This window comes from Anser brachyrhynchus (genome assembly GCF_964034855.1).
Source record: "Anser brachyrhynchus genome assembly, chromosome: 1".
Lineage (NCBI taxonomy): Eukaryota > Metazoa > Chordata > Aves > Anseriformes > Anatidae > Anser > Anser brachyrhynchus.
In genome coordinates this window covers 201,059,781-201,080,105 of record NC_137694.1, presented here as the reverse complement: position 1 = coordinate 201,080,105, position 20,325 = coordinate 201,059,781, and the positions used below count along the sequence as shown (strand labels likewise).

Below are 20,325 nucleotides of genomic sequence, written 5' to 3'. Positions count from 1 at the left end.
GACTCAACCACCTCCCTGGGCAGCCCATAAACTGTTAATACTAATCAACAGCTCCAGTCAGGAATTTACAGAAAAGCATCTTTTGGAACCCTCTAGTGCTTCAGGCACCCAATCTGCAGGTGGTCTGTTCTTAGACATTTCATCAAAACTGCCCTCTGATAACACGGGGTATCAGTAGGTAGAATGTTCAACTGAAATACTGTGGAATATATTAAACTTCAAAAGGAGCCTGTTTGCAATTTTCACGCATACAATTAAGAATGGACTGCCTAATGTTGTATAATTATGGGTTAATCATTGGTTATGCACACTTTATTCTTCCAGAGAAATGACTTGCTAATGAGTTACCAGTTTACAAAACAGTAACGTGAGTCAACGTATTTTTCACTTCAGTAAGAAATACAGCCTCGAGAACCTTACCAGAAAAGCCTACATAACATGAAAAAGTAATTTAACTTTGCAGAACAGACACAGAATTTATATTTTGATGTGTTGCAGAATAGCTATGATCAGTAATTACTGCAAGTCAAAACACAATACACTCCGTCATTTGCTGAAACACAAAATATGCAAAATATTTAAATACAAAATGTGTGGTTTTGTGCTGATCACTGAATCCAATCTGCTCTTTTCTGATGAAATGCCAAAGCCAGCACAAGGAAGAAGATGGAAGCACTTCATGCCACAGTAGGATGGAGAAAAGAGTAAGATATCCTGTGTTTGTAAGTAGTAAGCTGTTAATTTGACTCGTATCATAAAATCATACCATAACAATACTCCTCTTCCCTCCATCTCCCACGCTGTAGAATACCACTCCTCTGATTGTACCTGCATAAAGGTCTGAGTGCCACAATGCACATCAGGTGTAGGAAAAGTTCCAGATTAAAGAGAAAAAAAAATGCAGAGAGAGGGGAAAAAAAATGAGGACGCTTGTAGGCCAGCTCAGTTCCCTGAGCTATTTCACAGCATGATCCCATGAGCAATTACGCCAGCAAAGCAACAACACTGCCAATGGATATGCCAACTATAGGTATAAGCGGGGAGGAATCCATACAGTGCACTTGCAGTTAAGGAAATAACTTGTCAATCAGCAGCCTCATGGGTGTTAGCTTTCCTACTGATTCACAAGTTCAGCTCCGTGAGCAAGCAAGTTCACAACCCTTCAAGTCTGCTACATGTCATTGCAGACGTACATACTGCCTCAAAGCCAATAAGCGATTAACAATAATGATAAAGCAATGACTCCAAATTATTCATTACCATTCTTCCATGTTCAAGCGTCTCCCAAACTCTGCAGCTCTATACTCCTACATTAGGGATTATTTAGATTTATTTTTTTTGATGCACAGCAACAGGAAAGAACATCAAACAGATGAATCCTTGAACATCATTTTGAAAACAGAAGGATTAAAAAGTAAATGGGATATCACTTGTGATACAGCTCTTAAACTGTACATGAATGTGGCTTGTTATCACTATCTCCACACTGTGGGACCCTAGCAAGTGAAAAAGTGCAGATAAATATTCAGTAATACTGCATTCAGATCAACAAAGTAAGCATATCATGATATCCTATCACTTTTGGTATTCCGATTAACACAATACACCTTTTCAACTGTGTGTTGTTGCATATCAAAATGGGGGAAGAAAAACATATGTCACTTTCCTGAAAATAATGGGGAAATTTTTGACAATGTCAAGCACCATTACCTGTTGCCTCTGAACTAAGTGCTAGGAAAGGGGTGCTTTTCCACCTGCCTTTTCCCTGATTTCACCCTGTGGAATTCTTGTATCTTACAGAGATTTCAAGTCCTGCTGGACAGATGTGAAACGGGCAAGGAATACATGGAGAAATAGCCACTCCACTCAATGAACGTGACAGAAAATCACTGGCTCCTGTTAAAGAAGGCACCTCATAAATTAAATTCCCTTCTGAATCATACTATGCATATAAACCAATGGGCCAAAATAACAAAGTAATGAATATGTTAAAAAAGTTGAGTTTTGATCGGCAGTTCCTGCTAAAGAACTTTATATATATATATATATATATATATATATATATATATATATATATTTGTTATTAGGACATATCACCATTTCATTTTATTTGTAAACACACAGATGGGAAATATGAAGTGGAACAAAAGACAAAAGTAGGCTCGATGCTTTTTAAAATTATTGCTAGATAAGGAAGACAGGATTGAACTGCCAGTAACTGAGCACGATATTCAGCGTTGTTTCTTCGTCTTCCTGAGAAAGATTCATCACAACGAATGCTGGATACATTTCTCACCTTTCAACAGACCAAAGAAAGAAAGAATCACTTCTTTGGCCCAATTCAACTCATCCAAAAGGAAATATCTAAAATAGATCAAATGAATTGTGTTCTTCCTTGCTTATAAGGAGTCTAGCTAGGATGACCATTTCAGGTGCAGAGGTCTACAGAACAGATGTGAGGCCCTGGCACAGGCTGCCCAGAGAAGCTGTGGATGCCCCATCCCTGGAGGTGTTCAAGGCCAGGTTGGATGGGGCTTTGGGCAACCTGAGATAGTAAACGATGTCCTTGCCCGTGGCAGCGGGGCTGGAACAAGATGATCTTTAAGGGTCCCTTGCAAGCCAGACCATTTTATTATTTTATGTTAAAAAAGATGACTCAACTCATGTCACACCTTGCACCTTATGCCATGTATCACCTAAAACCTTTAGAGCACGGACCATCACTTAGTTTTATGATGTAGATGACATCACGGATTTTCAACCTGCACTTCACACTAAGTGTTACTGTAGCTTAAGTAACTAAAGTATTTTACATTAATATGTATATATAGATCTTAAAATTCTTCCATTTTACTTATGCTTCAGCTACTCTAAATATTTTATTGGCACCATGCCATTAAATGGTGTAACAGATCTGCTGAACATCATGTTATCTTTTGCCTAGCTGTTTTGCACTGAGAACTGCTCTTTTTTAAAACCAAGTAGAGTTAAAATTGGGAAATATTTAGACAAGCACAACTGATAAATTCAACTGAATAATTAATTTATATTCTTAGTAAAATTACACAGCAAGCTCAGGCTAATTTTTTAATGGACAAAGCTCTCTAACAGCTCAGTTTATGCTCAGCTGGATCAGCCATTCAAATTTGTTTCATTTCAAGCTAACAATCAAAACAGCTGACAATTCCACCAATATCTCCACATCCATATTCACAAGCAGTATTTCTTCATTGTCATTTTTATAGGTGCACCATGGCTTCTGGAATATAGCCTTAAATTAAGCCATACATACAAATATATATCTTTATTTCTTATATGGATGAAAGATATTCCCTCTCAACTCCAGCTTTATCCATTCTATTTGCTGATGCTCTTCAGCAGCTTTTATCAATTCACAAAAAAAAATATTTTACTACTGTCTAGAAATAAATAAATCAAGAGCAACTTATTCTTTAAAAACTAAGTACTGCTTAAATTTTCTTCTCTATTTTATTCCTTCACTTCATGGATTTGCTGCCACCATTGACCAAGGGACCAGCATGAAGCTACGACAAGGGAGGTTCAGGCTCAATGTTAGGAAAAGGTTCTTCATCCAGAGGGTTGTCGGGCACTGGGACAGGCTCCCCAGGGCAGTGGTCATGGCACTGAGCCTGAGAGAGTTCAAGAAGCATTTGGACAACGCTCTGAGACATAGGGTCTGATTTTTGGGTGGTGCTGTGTAGAGCCAGGAGTTGGACTCCATGATCTTTGTGGGTCTCTTCCAACTCAGGATATTCTGTAATACTATGACCCAGATGAAAACTGTTTTCTCAATACTTCACTTTCTTGCAATTCTTCCAGCACCTCCAGCAAGCACAGTTTAATCTTTAATACTCTTCCAAGGTAACACAGGATTAAGACTTTGCTAGACATTAGGCAACAAATTTACCTTTACATTCATCAAAAAACGTGTATATTTGCTCTATCCTAAATTTATTAATCACAATTGCAACAGAGAGGTATCAAAAGAAGTTAATAAGTTTGATGCTAGTTAGCGTCAATATTGACTAATGCTTGGCAGTTGAAGCAGATGATCTCAAGGTCTCCTATCTGTGAGCTCAGCTTATTTTCAAGTTACTAATACAAGAGAAAGAACTGGTTAGGCTCAACAAAACTTCTCCAGACTGCCCCCTTCCAGAATTACCATGATTTTAGCACCAGGTAAGAATGGAAGAGTAAAATACTTTCATGATACAACAGCAACTCATTTCAAGCCATTCACTACACAGGACTCATATGGGTAGAAGGTTTTTGTCTTGTTCTTCCAGACAAACTGGTCTCTCGAAAGTTACACAGCTCTATGTAGAGATACTAAAAAGAATTACAGAGCTTTTTAAAATTCAGCCAGGATAGTCCAGATTTTTCAGAAACAAACGAAAAGACTTCACACTCATATGGTCAGTCCCAATGTCCAGTAGCAGCAATCCCATCAAGTAAGAAGCTCAGCCAAACCATGGCAAGATTTGGGCAGGGAGCCCAACTTTTATCCAAGCAGATACAGCAAACACAGACCCAAGCTATCTTCGTGATGCATTTTAAAGATGTAAAATCACCAGGAACACTTTCACATTATAAAAATTCCACCGCAGCAAATATTTCAAAGAGAAAAATAAATGAAAAACATTTACACTTCAAGCAAAAATACAAATGAAACAGCAACAGAACCTCCTGAAACTAGATGGGTGCAGTTGTACAATCTGAACACGATCAGATAGATTTTCTGTCCTCTTATGTCTTACAAGAAGTGTCCCTGAACTATCAGGGGTGAGCTGAACTGACTCACCAAAGGACAACAGCTGGCAAGTCTCCAGGCAGGGGCTGCAATGCAGGCAGCTTCTGGAGATCCTTAGGCACATGATGACCTTCCAGGCATGAGGTGAGGGCAATCCACACAACACTGTGCCCTCATATTTGCTCTCAGTGCTTTCCAGTCCTGTGTGGGCTCTCATCCCACTACCTCTGTATTTGTTCTTAATTCCTATCTTCACCCCACTGCAGTGATGCTTAGCCCAGCTTTCAGTCATATTTCTGCCTACCTATCCACACGACCAGCGCCCACCTGCTTTCAACAGCGACCAAATCTAGTTTCCAACTCCACTCAGGACTTTCACCTGAAGTCCAGCTCATCCCTCCAGAGCCTGCCAGTGCACAAGGTGCTCATCTAAGTGAGGAGATGTACATCTCTTGCAAATGAAATGGAGAGAAGAGTTCAATATCAAATGAAGTGGAAATCTTTAAATTATTTAAATTCAAGAGTATCTGACTTGCATTTTTACCCATGCAATTCTAAAGATACTATTTTCACACTAAACTAAGTTGGAAGAAAGGAGAAAAGCAGTAGGGAACAAAGCCTGCCAAGTCACTTGCACTCACTGTGTCATCTTTCAAAAAGCAAAAGAAAGTATTTTCACCAAAGGAAAAGTATGCCTTTGACACTCTCCCAGCAAAAATACTCCTTAGTATTTGCTTTTATCTTGAATAATAGTGTCTGTCTCAAACATGCTTCTAAGAACAGATCTGAAATTTCAGATAGCTACAGCTAACATTGTTTTTAAATCAATTTATAACTTCCTTTCTGATATGGTAAAAAAAAAAAAAGACTTTTATTAAACAGCTTTAATTACCAATTCCGTCTAGAAAGAGAGTCAAGGTGATCTCACTGTTCATCAGGAGCTGCTCAGTTTGCAAGGAGGAAAGACTGACCTGCTCCCAGAGTGACCAATATCCAACCAGCCATGCACTTCCCAGCAGCTGGGTGCATTCCTTCCCTGTCCCAAGCTTGAAGGTTTGGTTCAGATGGGCCACATCAGGGCTGAAGTGTATGTTGCACACTTCAGATAAGGTCTCTTTTGTGAAGCATGAGCAGAGGAAATAGAACAAATGAATCTAAAAACACAAAGCACGTTTGTGACCATCCTCCTCCAGTAGTAGGTGTCACAAAGTGATCAACTAAATAATGAAAAACCATAAGCAAAAGGAAATTTTTTGGATGCACACTGCCTCTCTAGTAATTTGTCAAGTTCTTCCTTTCTTACAAACCTCACCAGACCAAAGAAAAAAACCTTCAGAGTATGATTTTCCCTAGCAAATTTTATGATATACTGCAATAATAAAACCATGACCTCATTGATTTTTATTTGAGAAATTCAGCCCCCTCTCCCCCCTAAAATTAACAATAATGAAAGGCTGACTGATTTTTCAAATCTGCTCTTAAGAGGCTAGTGTGTTATTAGTAACACAGCTGAAGTTTCTCTGTTTAGATATATATATACATATACATATATATTTTTAAGCAGGCAGAGTCCGTTTCATCAGTGCATAACCTCTGAGTGGTCCAGACATTACAACAGCTTCTGTCACCGACATGAGACTGATGTATCACTGAATTCTCTTCTAAAATTCAATTTCAAAGGGTTTTTTGTTTGTTTGTTTTTTAAATACAGAAACACTTCCTGAACCTTTTTAGGAACCATGTTCTGCATTTAGTGAAAGTGAAGCATTATTTAAATCAGTTTTGGTTTAAAACCAGAATTCAATGAAAGTGAAATTCAGTGAAGGATGGGAAGCAGAAGGGGAGTGTACGCATGGGAGCTTACACACAATATTGCTGGTGGAAACAGAATTATAGGCAGTAGCCTGCACAGAATCTGTATGAGCCACTTGGTAAAAAATGAAATGCCAGCTAGGATAAACACAACAGACCCTACAACAGGCTGGTAAATATAAAACATGTAAAAGTAAGTTTTCAGTCGTACATTTCAGTGCCTTGCAGTAAACAATTCAATACTTTCAGATATCCCAGTAACAACTGTAGCAGGTCCATTTTACAGAATGGCATTGCAGATAAGATTCATTGACAAAAATTAGGTCCAATTTTGCATATTTTTTAAACGAAATAAAGATACAGCACCCACATTATATTTAATCATTTTAAAGTATTTATTTTGTCTTCAAAAAAGAAAGACTATTAGCTGCTTCCTTGTAATGAAACAATCAAGTACCTGAAAAAATCACAACGGACAACTGTCTGAAAATAAAAATAAGAAGAGAAAAAGAATAGATGCCTACATACTTCTGGGAGAAAGGGACCCACCACCATCCATGCTTTATTGGATTCTTCCTGTCCCAATTTACCCAACTGTAGTTAATTATACCCAAAGACAACCACTCCATTTCCAAGTCTAGCTCATAAGATTACCCCATGCTTATTTGCTCCTATTTCTTCTCACCTTTCACAGAATCCTCTTCCAGATTTTAAAGTTAATTCATTTTCTTTTTTTTACTTCCTTTTCTTTAAGATTGTTCCCCGGTTTTGCCTTCCCAGATTACCCATTAATAACAGAGCTCAATAATAAACTTGAAAAGAAAAAAAAAAAAACCAACACGAACAAACAAACAAAAAACCTAGGGCTGAATATCATGGAGTCATTCACAATTTTCCCCAAGTCAAATAGACACATGTACTTTTAAACCTATTCACCACACGCTTTGCTTGCACCTCTGAAAGCATCCTTTACCTACAAACTCTCAAAACCTACATCTGTAAACAACTGTTTAGATCTGCAAGTGGTTTAGCTTTTTAAATACATTGTGCTATCTTTATCAGGGAAAGCTGTAAGGGACACATAAAGAGCAATAGGTAATGAGTGGAAGTTGAGGGCTACAGGACACCAAGATATAGTTAAGACCAGGGAGTTTATTGGGGTGGAAAGACACTAAAAAACATTTTGGAGCTTGAAGCATTTTGATCAAGGTGTCTCTCAAGTATTACAGGAGCTATTCATCTATCCTCAATCTTAAAATTTTAAAAGTTCCACTACACACCATGAACACTAAGTATGATATAGGCTATATCTTGCTTCAGGAAATCCGCAGCTCCTTGTTCAAGAAAGTTTTCACGTTTTTTTAATGTATTTCACATAGCAGATGTGTTTTCAGAGCAACACGTTATTAGAACAATGGCATTTCCCTTTGCTTATTGCAGTAATTAAATTGCACCAACATTAAACAGCTTCTCTCAACAGGCTTGACTTTAAGAAGGTCTCACTGGACGTTCAGGTTCCTTAGACAACAGAATTATTAGATGCTGCCCAGTACATTAACCACTGCTTAGTGTTCACCAAGAGAACAGAATGAAAGCCTGAATTTGCCTTTTCTATCAACATTTTCTCCTCTAAAAAACAAGGTTTAGCATTTTTTGATTAACTGGAGCTTTTGGTTCTTTTTGAAGTAAGCATCTGGTTTTAGTAAAAATGGTGGAGTCATGAACTTTTACTGGAAACAATTTTTTATAACACTTCTGAGAAAAGCTTCAAATGTTATTCAGCACTTTTGATGGAAGCTGTAAGAAAGAACTAACTTCCTCCTCAGTTCAGGAAGGTTGACATGAATGAGACCATGCTCACCATTCAGTGAGCACTGCTGATGACTACTGCTGTCTCCAGTACTTGTGACAGAAGCACAGATGCAATAGGAAGGATGGGAAGAGTAGGGGGCAAAAAAAATTACAGACACCGAGGGCAGAGATGCAAAACTACTTTAGAGCACTATCTATGAAAGTTAAGTGGCCCTCCATGAACTCTGATCAAACATCTATATTTGCCAGCGATATTTAATGGACACAGGGTGGCACACCGTAGGCTTAATCCTGAGGCTGACAAAGCAGAGAAAGGATTTCTCTGTGAGCAGCACGTACTGCAGATCACATAGAGAAATGTTGACATGAAATAGCCATGTGTATTTCTTTGAAAAGTTATTCTAAAAAAAATATTTTCACATTGGCAGCTTATTATTGGCAGAGTGTTGTTGTTGGAAGATACTTGGTTGTCAAATTGTTGGTCACACCTACTAAGAAAGGTGCACTTAAAATATAATACACCATTAGATTCACATGTTCATGAAAATCAAAACATACTGAATCGTTGAAAAAAAAAAATCAGATTTGCTAGCCTCCAGCAAATATGTAACAAAATAAGCAGGCCTCAGCAACACACAAGAGCAAGCTTTTTATGGGTATTCTGTACATACTTACAGGTCGAGCAGACTAATAGCGTTCTCACCACAAGTTCACAGGGTAACTTCCACTTCTGCTCCACTTTGGAGGTAACAGCTGGAATGAGGATCTCTGCAGGAACGTAGTACTGGATCGAATAGGTCACAAAAATCCCAAAGGAATACAGAATTTTTACAGACTGATACAACCTGTTCAAAACATTTACGCACATTCAGGTAAGTTGCAAATTCTTCATTAAAAATATCTCTTTTTTTTCCTTTTAAGTAATTTTCTAACGTATGAATTTGAGAATTCATTAATAGTTAAGTAAGTAAACCCTCATACTTTTAATTACATCCAGATTCCTTATCTCATATCTAAGTTCACCATATTTAACAAGCTTTAAGGCCTAACAAAATATATGCATTTTCTCTTCAATGTATTTTTTTCTCTTCATTGTAAGTTTTACCAAAAAAATCTCCACAGTTGTTAAGTTGTCAACTAAATGCACTGGTAAAGTGGCTATAATTTACCTCCCCAGGGCTATTCTTGGTTAATGACAGTGGTTTTTTTCTAAAAGTGTATATCAAAAAAATACACGACAAGTACAATAACTGGAAGTTGTAGACAGAGTGTTCCTAAAAAGAATTTTCACGCTGGGGAGAGGACATCTCAGGAAATGTTATTTATTAAGATTTGAAAAAATACCTCCTAAGGCTGGAAAATATCCGTAAATGAAATTTTCTTGCTGTCTACAACCTCCTCTTCAGACTCACTAGATACAGAACACTATTAAATTATCGTGCCATGTCAGAAAAGAGAAATAACACTGAGGAAGTTTGGCTTAGTATTGTGTCATATATTATGAGCTGGTGGAAGTGTAAGTAATGGCCCTGATATTGAGAGTCAATAATGTAGGAAAAAAACTCTGTTTTGTATCAGAGTATCATCTGTCACAGGATTTCATAGGGTTTATAGCAACACAAAGGGGTACCAAGTTCTACTGTTCCAAGCTGTGCCAAACGTATGCCAGTAGTGGATTGACAGTATATGTTACTACGGAAAAGAAAATTAGTTTGATCAAAGTAAATGTTTTAATTTATTTTTTTTAAATAAAAACCTTCTGAGGTAGCTTATGACCTTGACATTTCTATTCTTGTATTCTAACCTGTCTGTAAACCTAATAACTAATCAGGAGCCTTGCAAGCATTAATAAAATAAACTTGACTGGGAATGGCAAACAACAGCTTATACATATACAGTGAGCCCTAAGCAAGGTAATTACATCTCCTTGATGCAATTAGAGCTTGTTCTAAGCTATAATATGAGGTTCAGCATCAGAAGTGGAAAACTGCAATGTTCTTCCTCCCAAATCTGCATTGCAGTTCTTACAAATCAATGCTTTTATTAAGGAAAGCCCTGATAAAGAATATGTATCACACAGCTCTGGGTAGTAACCATACACAGCTGCCAGCAAGCATATGAACAGATGGGCTTCAAATTCAGAATGACCTTCAAAAACTGGAAAAAATATTTGGAAAAAAAATAGGTTATGATTCCATAAGGAGACGTATAAGTCTTTACACTTAAATTGAAATGAAACCTTCAGAAATAGTGGGTGGGTAACAAACAGCACTGCTGTTATATTTACCTTATTCACAATATCTCATGTTTGTAAGGAAGAATACCCAAAACACACGTGTTCAGCACTAAGTAAGCCCTGGTTTGATAAAACCGCACTTAAAAAATATGTAGGTTATTTGAGAACAATAATGTGACTAATTAGAGGTTTAGAGAACATGACCTATTGGGAAAGTTTGTAGATGAGGACTGTGTAGTCTAGAAAAGATAACACCGAGGGAAGTTATAACAAAGATCTTCGGATACTTAAAAGATTGCTGTACAAGGTTGGCACGCTGTCCTCCATGTCCAAACAAAAGAAATAATAGCAGGATTAAACAGCTGCAAGTGAGGCTTAGTTCAGTATTGGAAATGGCCTTCAAAGAGAAGAGAACAGTGAAATGCTGTCACAGATGACTACCTGCGAGGTTACAGTCTCCATCATTCAGCATTTTGACGGATGTGCTAAACACAGTAATGGTTTTGGTACACTGGCATGGTTTTGAGCAAGGAATGCAGCTGAGCTTTAATAGCCCTGATGGCCCAAATTTCTGTGCTTCTCCCCTCACATCTACAGGAGAGTTCGGGTTTTCTTTTGATTTTTGACAATACCAAAAGACTGCTTACAAGAAAAAAAGAATTAATTAGCTGAACAAATACAGAAGTAATTAAAAGTGTATATATGAGGAAAGAAGAAAAATACACTGTATTTTGGCTAACAGGTCCTGAACTATTTGTATCAAAAATTTGACCATCACTGCACAGAGCTCCATAAAGTCCTAAAGGCATATTTAATGGGATTGAAAAAACTACTGCACCATTAAGTCCCCATGTAAAGCAATATAGATAATTTAGGAGCCACTGCTTTTGTAATTCACTTCTTTTTGGTTGCTCAGCAGCGCAGTAATTCAGAGGACCAAACAGAGTGGCCCATTTCTATCAGCCCTGCCTCACTGTCCAGATTCCATAAGCTTGGATGCATATTAGCCAGTTAACAATAAAAAAAAACTTATCAGCTAACCCCAATTAGCCTTTAATCCTCAGGTTTCACATCACCCCAAAACTTTACAACAATAATAATAATAATAGAAATTCAAAAACAGGATTCAAAGCTTTAAAGCACCGTAGTTCAAAGCAAGTGTCTCCAAGACACAAATTTTTTAGCTCTACAAGGATTCAGATTGTTCAAATTAGGAAATATTTGTTCATATTATTAAATTAACTTCACTGATAATTTGCTACTATATTCCAATCAGGAAAAGATAGCTCCCTTAAAAACTTTAAATCATTTATATGTGCTAGAAGAAGTTAAAAAAAGGTCTGCCTCTCCTAAGTCTACATTTTAGATTTTGTTGAACCTCTTAATGTGAAAATTGGAAACTAGTTCTTCTGCATAATTCTAAGGATATGCAACACCATTACAAATGTATTCCAAACCAGATAAATAACTGGATGCAAGAAAGAAAAAATATTTGATGTAGTAAAATAGAATGTTTTTATAAAGTTGTTGTTGTTAAGGAAAAAAAAAAAAGAGCTGAAAACCACTCTATTTTCATAAAGCCAATTTTCAACATATTCTAATTAAGACATTATGCTGACCAACAGTTTGTTCTCCAAAACACTTTCTAAATTAGAACTGGAGCAAGTCTCTTATCCCAAGGCTCTGACTTTATTATTTTTGCAGTAGGAGCAGTCCTCTGTTTAAGTTAAACTTAAGGACTTAACTGGTCTAGGGTCTGTATATGCCTTCTGATCAATTCTTTTATGAAAAAAAAAAAACAAAACAGCAGCAGAATTTTATTTTTATTTATCAGGAAAGACTTATTTGTAGAACAGGGATTGCCCAGCTGGAATGTTAAACACATAAGCCAAATTTCATTGCTTAGCTACATCCCAGGCTCTTTTGTACAATTACTTTCTTGTGAAAACTTGTCTGCTCCTTGCATCTCTTTAGTCCAATCCCGCCATTTACTGGCTTTTTATGTGAGGACCAAATAACAAAATACTGACCTATGGATGACTGGAAATTTGTTTTGATAGCACAGCTAATTGCACGTATTTGCTCAGCGATACTGTTTCAAGTAGACCCTCAGTACCGCAAAGCTATAGATGGCATCGTGCATCATAATCCACGGGTGTACCACTGAGCTGCTTCTCCTATTTCTGGGTGGTGCTCTGGGGTACCATCCAGGGCGAGAGGAAAACAGACTATTTGTTATCTCTACATATGTGCTCTGAGCAACTGCTCTGAGGTTATTAACTTATAATGCCAATTCCCCACCTTACAGAGCACCAGTTTCCATCTCTTTCATTATCTCTTTCTTTGCATTAGGTCTACAAAGGCATCAGGATAAATGTCATCTTATCATCACATCTGCACCGTAGCCAACAGCTCGTTGAAAATTCATATTTGAACTTAGACAGCAGCTAATAAACCTCATCCTGTTTGCATGAGCTCAACAAAATGCAACAGAGAAAGACAGTGAGCGACTTTATTCTACCTTCCTCTTCTTCTCTTTTAGCAGCATATATCATCATTGAATCGTACCATTGAATCATGAGGGTCGGAAAAGACTTCCATGATCATCTGGTCCAACCATCCCCCTACCGCCAACGTCACCCACTAAACCATGTCCCTCAGCACCACGTCCAAACTTTAAAAGGATGGTGTCTCCTTCGAGCCGGAATCGAACCAGCGACCTAAGGATTCCCACGGGTGGTGCCTCTACAGTCCTCCGCTCTACCAGCTGAGCTATCGAAGGGACCTGCCTGCTGCCTTGGGCTTTGACACAGGAATCCAGAGCTACCATTTAAAACAAACTTTCCACTAATTTTATCAATTATGAACAATACCGTGTAATATCATAAATGGAAGTATTTTCCCTTTCAGATGCATCACATAGACATAAAGGGATGCAGTAAGTGTTTGAAGACTTCTGTTTTTTTTTTAATGTATATGTCTGCTGAATTAAAGTTCACAATTGAATATATATCATAAGCAATATGCCTCAAAAAACAGAACAACTCAAACAAAATAAAGCAAAAACCCAACCAACTAAACAAAAAAACAAACGATTAATGGGAATCCTAGCAAACAGAAAAAAAAACATTAATCTTTCAAGACATTTTATTATCATTTCATGTATTTTTCACTGAAATCAGTCAGGCAATTGAACAAAACTTTTGAAAAATATTAAAACAGCACAGTGACTTTAATACCTACCATATGCATGCATCCATAGATGGATACAGAACAAAAAATGCTAACCAGATGGAAGTCTTTAGCACTTCAGCATGTGACATGTGGAGCTCCCATAGCATTTAAAAAAAAAAAAAGCTAAATAAAAATTATAACCCGAAGACACTGGCGAGCATAAGCTTCATTTTCCTGATAGGAAGCCATTTTAATACATTATACACAAACTTGTGTCTAAACTATGAACCTATTCAGCTTTGATGTCTTCTATTCCAGTTGTTTACCTTCTAAACTCAGTCATTCCTCTAAAAAAAAGGTCACTATATCAGGATATCCACTTTAAAACTAGCTGGTTTCAGAAATATAATATACTGTATATGCAAACTGTAGGTATCATCCTTCTATACCCCGGGAACTAGCTCCTGCTGGAGATGGAATCCTCTGCTACAACAGTCGTTGATCTGATCATGCTCAATTCCTTCTAATGTGCAAGCAATTGCTGACTAGGGTCACTGACTGTTAAGCCTTAGAAGGCACAGAGATAGTATGTACAGTGTAATTTTAAAAGTCTGAGCACCTATCAATTGTAAGCAGGGAAGCAGAGATGCATTGAACAACACTTCACATGCAATCTTTTTTTTTTGCCTTCTAGATTAAGGATTTTAAAGCCACATTCTCACTTACCACTTATCTTGTGGCAGGTTTAAAGTGATGCTGCCTTTGATTTCATCCCCAAAGCGCAGATACCCCAGGGTGGCTAGTGAGATATACAAGGTCATAACTATCCCCATGCCGATGTTCAGTGCCTGTGGGAACCGTGTGGTGTCCTTCATTCTGTTTTCCAATGGCAGTACCTGGAAACAGAGGGAGAGCAGTTACATTTTATGTCCTCACGGTACAGAATAAGAATGTTTTTCTTCTTCCTTTCAAAGATAATTTCTGAAATTTTAGGGGTTGTTATTAATAAATAAGACTACTCTACAATAATGCTTTACAGCCTGGAAGATCACAGTGTTTTATATACCATACAGAAATGCTCAGTCAATTACTGAAGAGCACCAACCAAGAAATGGTTGGAAAACAGCATCATTCTGAAAATATGAAGCCGTATTCATAGGTTAGGAAAACTAACAAGAGAAAATTATGGTGCCTGGATGAAAACGCATATGCAACGTGAGTACCATTAATTTTTTGCAACGGATTATGCTCAGAATCCCAGAGTAATTCCCCAGTTTTTATGAGGAAGGTCTGCACTGTCAGTCTCCATCACAGACAAACCTATCACGCAGGTGGTTAACACGCAAGCTGAGCAGTTAGCTCTCCCTGGAGGGGAAGCTGAGCCCATGAACTCCACGAATATGGAACTGTGCTCTTAGTGCTCGTATTCATTTTGCTGACACGGGTGTGGCCAGGCATACTAAGCAGTGCTTTTCCTAAATGTAGCATGGGTGCTCTGAGCCTGAACTGTAGCCAAGAGAGCTTGCTGGGCTTGCCATCACTTCAAAGCGAGGAAATAGGCACTGCAACCATTACTGCCTGCAGCCTGTTGGAGAAATTCCTTTCACATATATTATATAGAGTACAGAAAAATGTGTTTAGCAAGCTCCAACAGAACCTTGTAGTCACCAACACAGAATTTCAAGTCAGGGCAGGAAATCCAAGCAACGAGATCACATTAAGTGGCAAATAGTGCTGCTGCTCTCACCTTGAGTTTCATCGGTGTAACAGAGCCTTTGATGTCTTAATGAAGACGCAGACTGAAGGTATGCAGACACATGGCTACAAGTATTAAATTTACTGCCAGGTAGGACGGACAGATTCTTTTGTCCTCAGCTGGGATTAGATTGTTTTAACATAACACCTTATTAAGAACCTTGAAGAATGCAAATTCCATGTAATTTCCCCTTGATTTGGAAATTTTCCGTTCTTGACTTGCTACAAAACATTCTGAAACAAAGAATCAACGGGTAGCATTTGGGCCTGAACAAGTAATAGATATACTCATTTGGTGCATACACTCTGATGGTTATAAATGCAATTTATAAATATTTTCTGACTAAGTTCTGCCATGTTCTACAGCTTCCAGGAGTCCCAATAAGCATAAATTGTTACAGTAAGACCTTATTCCAAGCTCCATCATCCCTGCAGAGCTTTCATGGCAACTCCTTGCTCAGCTTACAGATATGAGGAGACTCTTAATAAGTTCTCAGGCCCTGAGATTTGATTTCCAGAGTCTTCAGCATTCGTTTCGTATGTTCCTGGCAGGAGGGCACTGAACTCAGACACATATACCAGGCATGAAAAACCTGGGGGTTTCCCACCAGGACTGCTGGCAGGAAAAGAGATCCTGAGGATTGTCTGCCCCTCTGAAGGGCAGCAAAAGCAATCTGTAGGAGACTACTAATGGGGAAAAAAAAAAATCCTGTGGCTTCACTGTCAGAGGGAGCTCAAATCTAAGACCTTTTACTGGCACCACTGGACTGTTCATTATGATGCCTTCTTTCAGACAAAACAAAAAAAAAAAAGCCATGCTGATTTTTTGGCAGGCTACTCATAAAAAAATACAAGAAAGAAAGAAACTGCTTCCTTTTTGGCTACATCTTCAATTAAATAGCACAATATCGTATATTTATGACAAACGCTGGCTATGGCCATTCTAAAGAACATTAAAAGAAAAAAGACATTTACATGACTGAGCAGTCCAAGACAACAGATTTTATTAAATAAGTATGATCAGTAATAACATTTCACATATATATAATGCTTATTGTAGAATATCTTCCACTCCCTGTCCAGAAAACAAGACAGAAGTTCAAGAAGGTGTGACATGAGCTAGGGCTTGTTCTTTCTATACCACTGCTGGGCAGCTGCTGGAGAGATTTCTCATTCTGAATTTCCTTCAGTGCCTGTATAGTCCCAGTTGCAATGACTTCGCGTAGCCTAATATTTTTAACTGACAGCCGTAGAGGTAAGGCTCTTTTTGCAAATGCTTTCTAGGGTTTTTTCACTTTCTTTTGGAACACCAAAGCTGAACACTTTTCTTGTCCTTTTTTTCTGGAGCCAGAAATTAATTTCATTCTCATATTATTTTAAATTATTTTCTTAAAAAGCTAAAACCCTAATTAGATGATTGAATGGCTTTGAAAGAACACAAACACACCTCCTGTTTTCTCTATCTGTCCAATACTGGCATCGGAACATATTCTCTCAGGAGAGACGTTGCATTAATTCAGTATCTCACACCGACACTTCGATGCTGCTCTATGCTATTCAAGCAACCACCTCTGCTCTAGCAGGCAGCATTATTAGCCTAGTCCAATGCCTTCCACACTCTTCAGACCTATAAAAAATCACCAAATATATTACCATTGCGCAACCTAGTGATGTGAAATACTACGTTGAGGGAAAACTGTGGTGAATAATCTTCCCTCCCAAGCAAGGTCACCAGAGGCAGAACACAGAACCATGAGATCCAGAAAAAGAGTTAAGTTTCAGAGTCTGGGGGATTTATTTTGAGAGGATTTTTCTCTGCTTATGATTTCCATGCTCTGTCTGTTTCCTTCACGGTCTTTCTCCCCCAGTCCACACTAGTCCTCTGTCATAGCTCTAAACACCTACGAAATTAGTTTTTAAACCAAAACCTGATCATTTTCAAAAATTCTTTTTTTCCATCATTTTTCTCTCTCCTCAGCTGATAAATTTTCCATCTTTTCCTGTCACCTGTTTCAGTGAGATATTCCTATAATTTCTGAGACATGGGCACATGCTGCTACTATCATCTTCCTTAGACCTTAAGACTTGATTCCTTCAGTAACCATCGACGTTTGGTTTCTGAATTTAACAGAAAGTAAGTTTAGAAGAAATCCCTCTCCCCTTAATCCACCAAACGATTAACTCAAAACTACCCGTAATTTACTGGCAAAGCAGCATCAGCTAATCTTTGAAACAACCTGGCTAATCTACCACCACACATCATTTGAAGTATCACCCCTTTCATCTCAAGCTGCTTGCAGTACCTGGAACCACCCCCCAGTAACAACGCTGTCTCCTCATTACTTGCCTTGAATACCCTGGTTACAATTAGACTGCTTTTTAGATGTAAGCCCCAGGGGATTGTCTAATTCTAATTAGAAATCTCTACCATACATTTTTTTATTACCAGACCCAAAATAACAAGCACAAGATAATTCAGCCTGCAGATAATCAGATTGATTTAATTGTCACTGCCACTGAAAACTAATCTTTTAATGGATAACTCAGTAACAGACGTGTTTAATGTTTAAATATATATGCTCATCTTCTCTTCTTTCACAAATTGCCACTAAAATGACAAGAATGAAGCAATCCTCCTCCTTTATATTTTTTGAATAAGTATTTCAGGTAAAAAGGGATAAGGAGCATGGAAAACAGCTGTGCAGGCTCCAGGACTGAGACAGTTAAAAACTGACAGGACCCCAGCTCAGAAGCCCTAGCAATATAAAGGTTTTTGTGATTCACATCTGACATTTTAACATCATAATCATCAAAAGGAGTAATGATCCTATTCTGAAAAATTAATCCACCTGAAATAGGAGAAGGAAGAGAAGACACTGACCCTTTTTTTTTTCTCAGAAGAAGAGAAAGCATCATACGCCTCCATTTGAAATGATGGCACAGCACCTTGACATCTGAACTATTTAGCTGTTTTTTTTCCTGTGAAGCACTAAAACAGCTCAAATACAAGTTTAGGAATACACAACACTCAGCTTTCTAGTATAATCTTCAAATGCCTTCATCATTATGACACTTTTCTTTTCTACGTCTTCTATTTCCCTTACAATTTTCTTCTACTGCTCTTGACAAATCTCCTCTCCCAGTGTGCAACTTGTAAGGCATAAAGTTTATAAGAGAGCCAATACTGAAGCGTGACAGTGTTCAACAGTGGATGACTAGGGCTCTTTCATATTCCAGCAAAACATGTATTAACAAAAAGTTCTGGATTTAGGAACTCTATTCTTCAGGGAACGTTCAAGAAGACTACTGAATTTAGAAGTACTTTGACAAAACCGCATGTTTTAAGCCATATAGTAAAATCACATACTTTTTTCTTTTTAGCTGTTGTTTATATCATGCTTGATCTGATAAATGTAAATGGTTTCAGGACATGTAATAGATTTAATTTACAAAGTAGATACATTGGCAAAGTATTTAAGAGGTAAACTAGAACTTCATTTTTATTTATTGTTATATATACATGCAAGCACACAAAGCAATGCAAAACACTGTTCAGATGGGGGGGAACGATTACAGCTGGTGAAGTTACAATGAGATCAATTACACAAAAGCTACCAAAATCTAAGACTAAGAAAGCAAACATTTATTCTAATTAGTCGCTTACTCCAGGAAATGTTACTAACAGTTTTGAGGCTTCACAGCTATATTTAAAAGAATAGTCATACAATGAAGACTCATATTTAAATACCAGTTAGATAATTCAATCCACTGCAGATCAGTCCTCACTCATAAGATACTAGAAAGGAGGAAGATACCTTAGCTAAGACAATTACAAATAAGTGCAAAATAGCAGCAGCTCAGAACAATTACTGGAGAATGGGCAGCGAGGATGAAAAAATCTGACAAAAAAAATAAAAGCAAAATAAGCCACAGAAAATGCTTCTACCTGAAAGTAGTTCTTATGCTGCCTAATTATGTGTATAAGTCTTTCTCCATCTTTACTGCACACATACTTAACACAGTCTTCCATCTGAGACAGGATCACACCCAAACAGAATGAGCTTTTGTGTCTCATGGAAGTCGTGTATCATCACACCACTAAATCTGCTTGCCACGAGCTGGCAAAGCAGAACACGATGGCTTGGCACTCTGTTACTCTTCCTCTCTTCCCATTTCTCAGAAGTCACAGTATCACTTAAGGACTGAGAAATGTTTAAGGTAAGCAAGCAGTATATTTAAATGCCTTTATTTTCTTATTTGTGCAAATGCATGGGTGTCTTGGGTTTTCTAAAGGAAAAGAAACATTTGAATATTGCATGCATCAGGTATGGGATGCTGCCTAAAAAGCTATATTCTGGAGTCTTCTGTTTCTATTAAGCAGATACGCCATAAATGTAAGAAGTATTAATGTTACAGTATGAACAAGATACTGGCTGGAGGCAAACAAATAGTTTTGCAGGGTAAAAGGAAATTCCTCCATACGTATGAGGTACAGGATATAGGTAAGGAATATTTAACTTGATAAAGATGTGTATTGGGCTTATGTGGCAAGGCTGGCATGGGGAGAGGGGGTGGCCTCTGTGAGCGGAGCCCAGCAGCTGCCCCAGGTCAGATCAGAGCCAGCTCCAGACGGCTCCAAAAGGGACCCGCCGCTGGCCAGAGCTGAGCCATGAGAGATGCTGGGTGGGCCTCTGGGAGAGCAGAGTTAAGGAAGGGAAAATCTGCTGTGCTACAGCAGCTGGGAGAGAGGGGTGAGAGCTGAGAG

The 20,325-nt window shown here is 38.0% G+C and overlaps 1 protein-coding gene across 4 annotated transcripts in view; it reads right to left on the bottom strand.

The window, feature by feature from the left end:
• The window catches only part of SLC36A4 (solute carrier family 36 member 4), an 86,569-nt gene that overhangs the window by 31,363 nt on the left and 34,881 nt on the right, over nucleotides 1-20,325 (bottom strand). For all 4 annotated transcript variants that reach the window (XM_080599773.1, XM_080599774.1, XM_080599775.1 and 1 more), the window contains 2 exons: nucleotides 14,532-14,701; nucleotides 9,071-9,240 (listed from right to left, as the gene is read on the bottom strand). In XM_080599773.1, coding sequence (XP_080455899.1) covers nucleotides 9,071-9,240; nucleotides 14,532-14,701 — 340 coding nt within the window. The remainder of the gene's footprint in view (nucleotides 1-9,070; nucleotides 9,241-14,531; nucleotides 14,702-20,325) is intronic.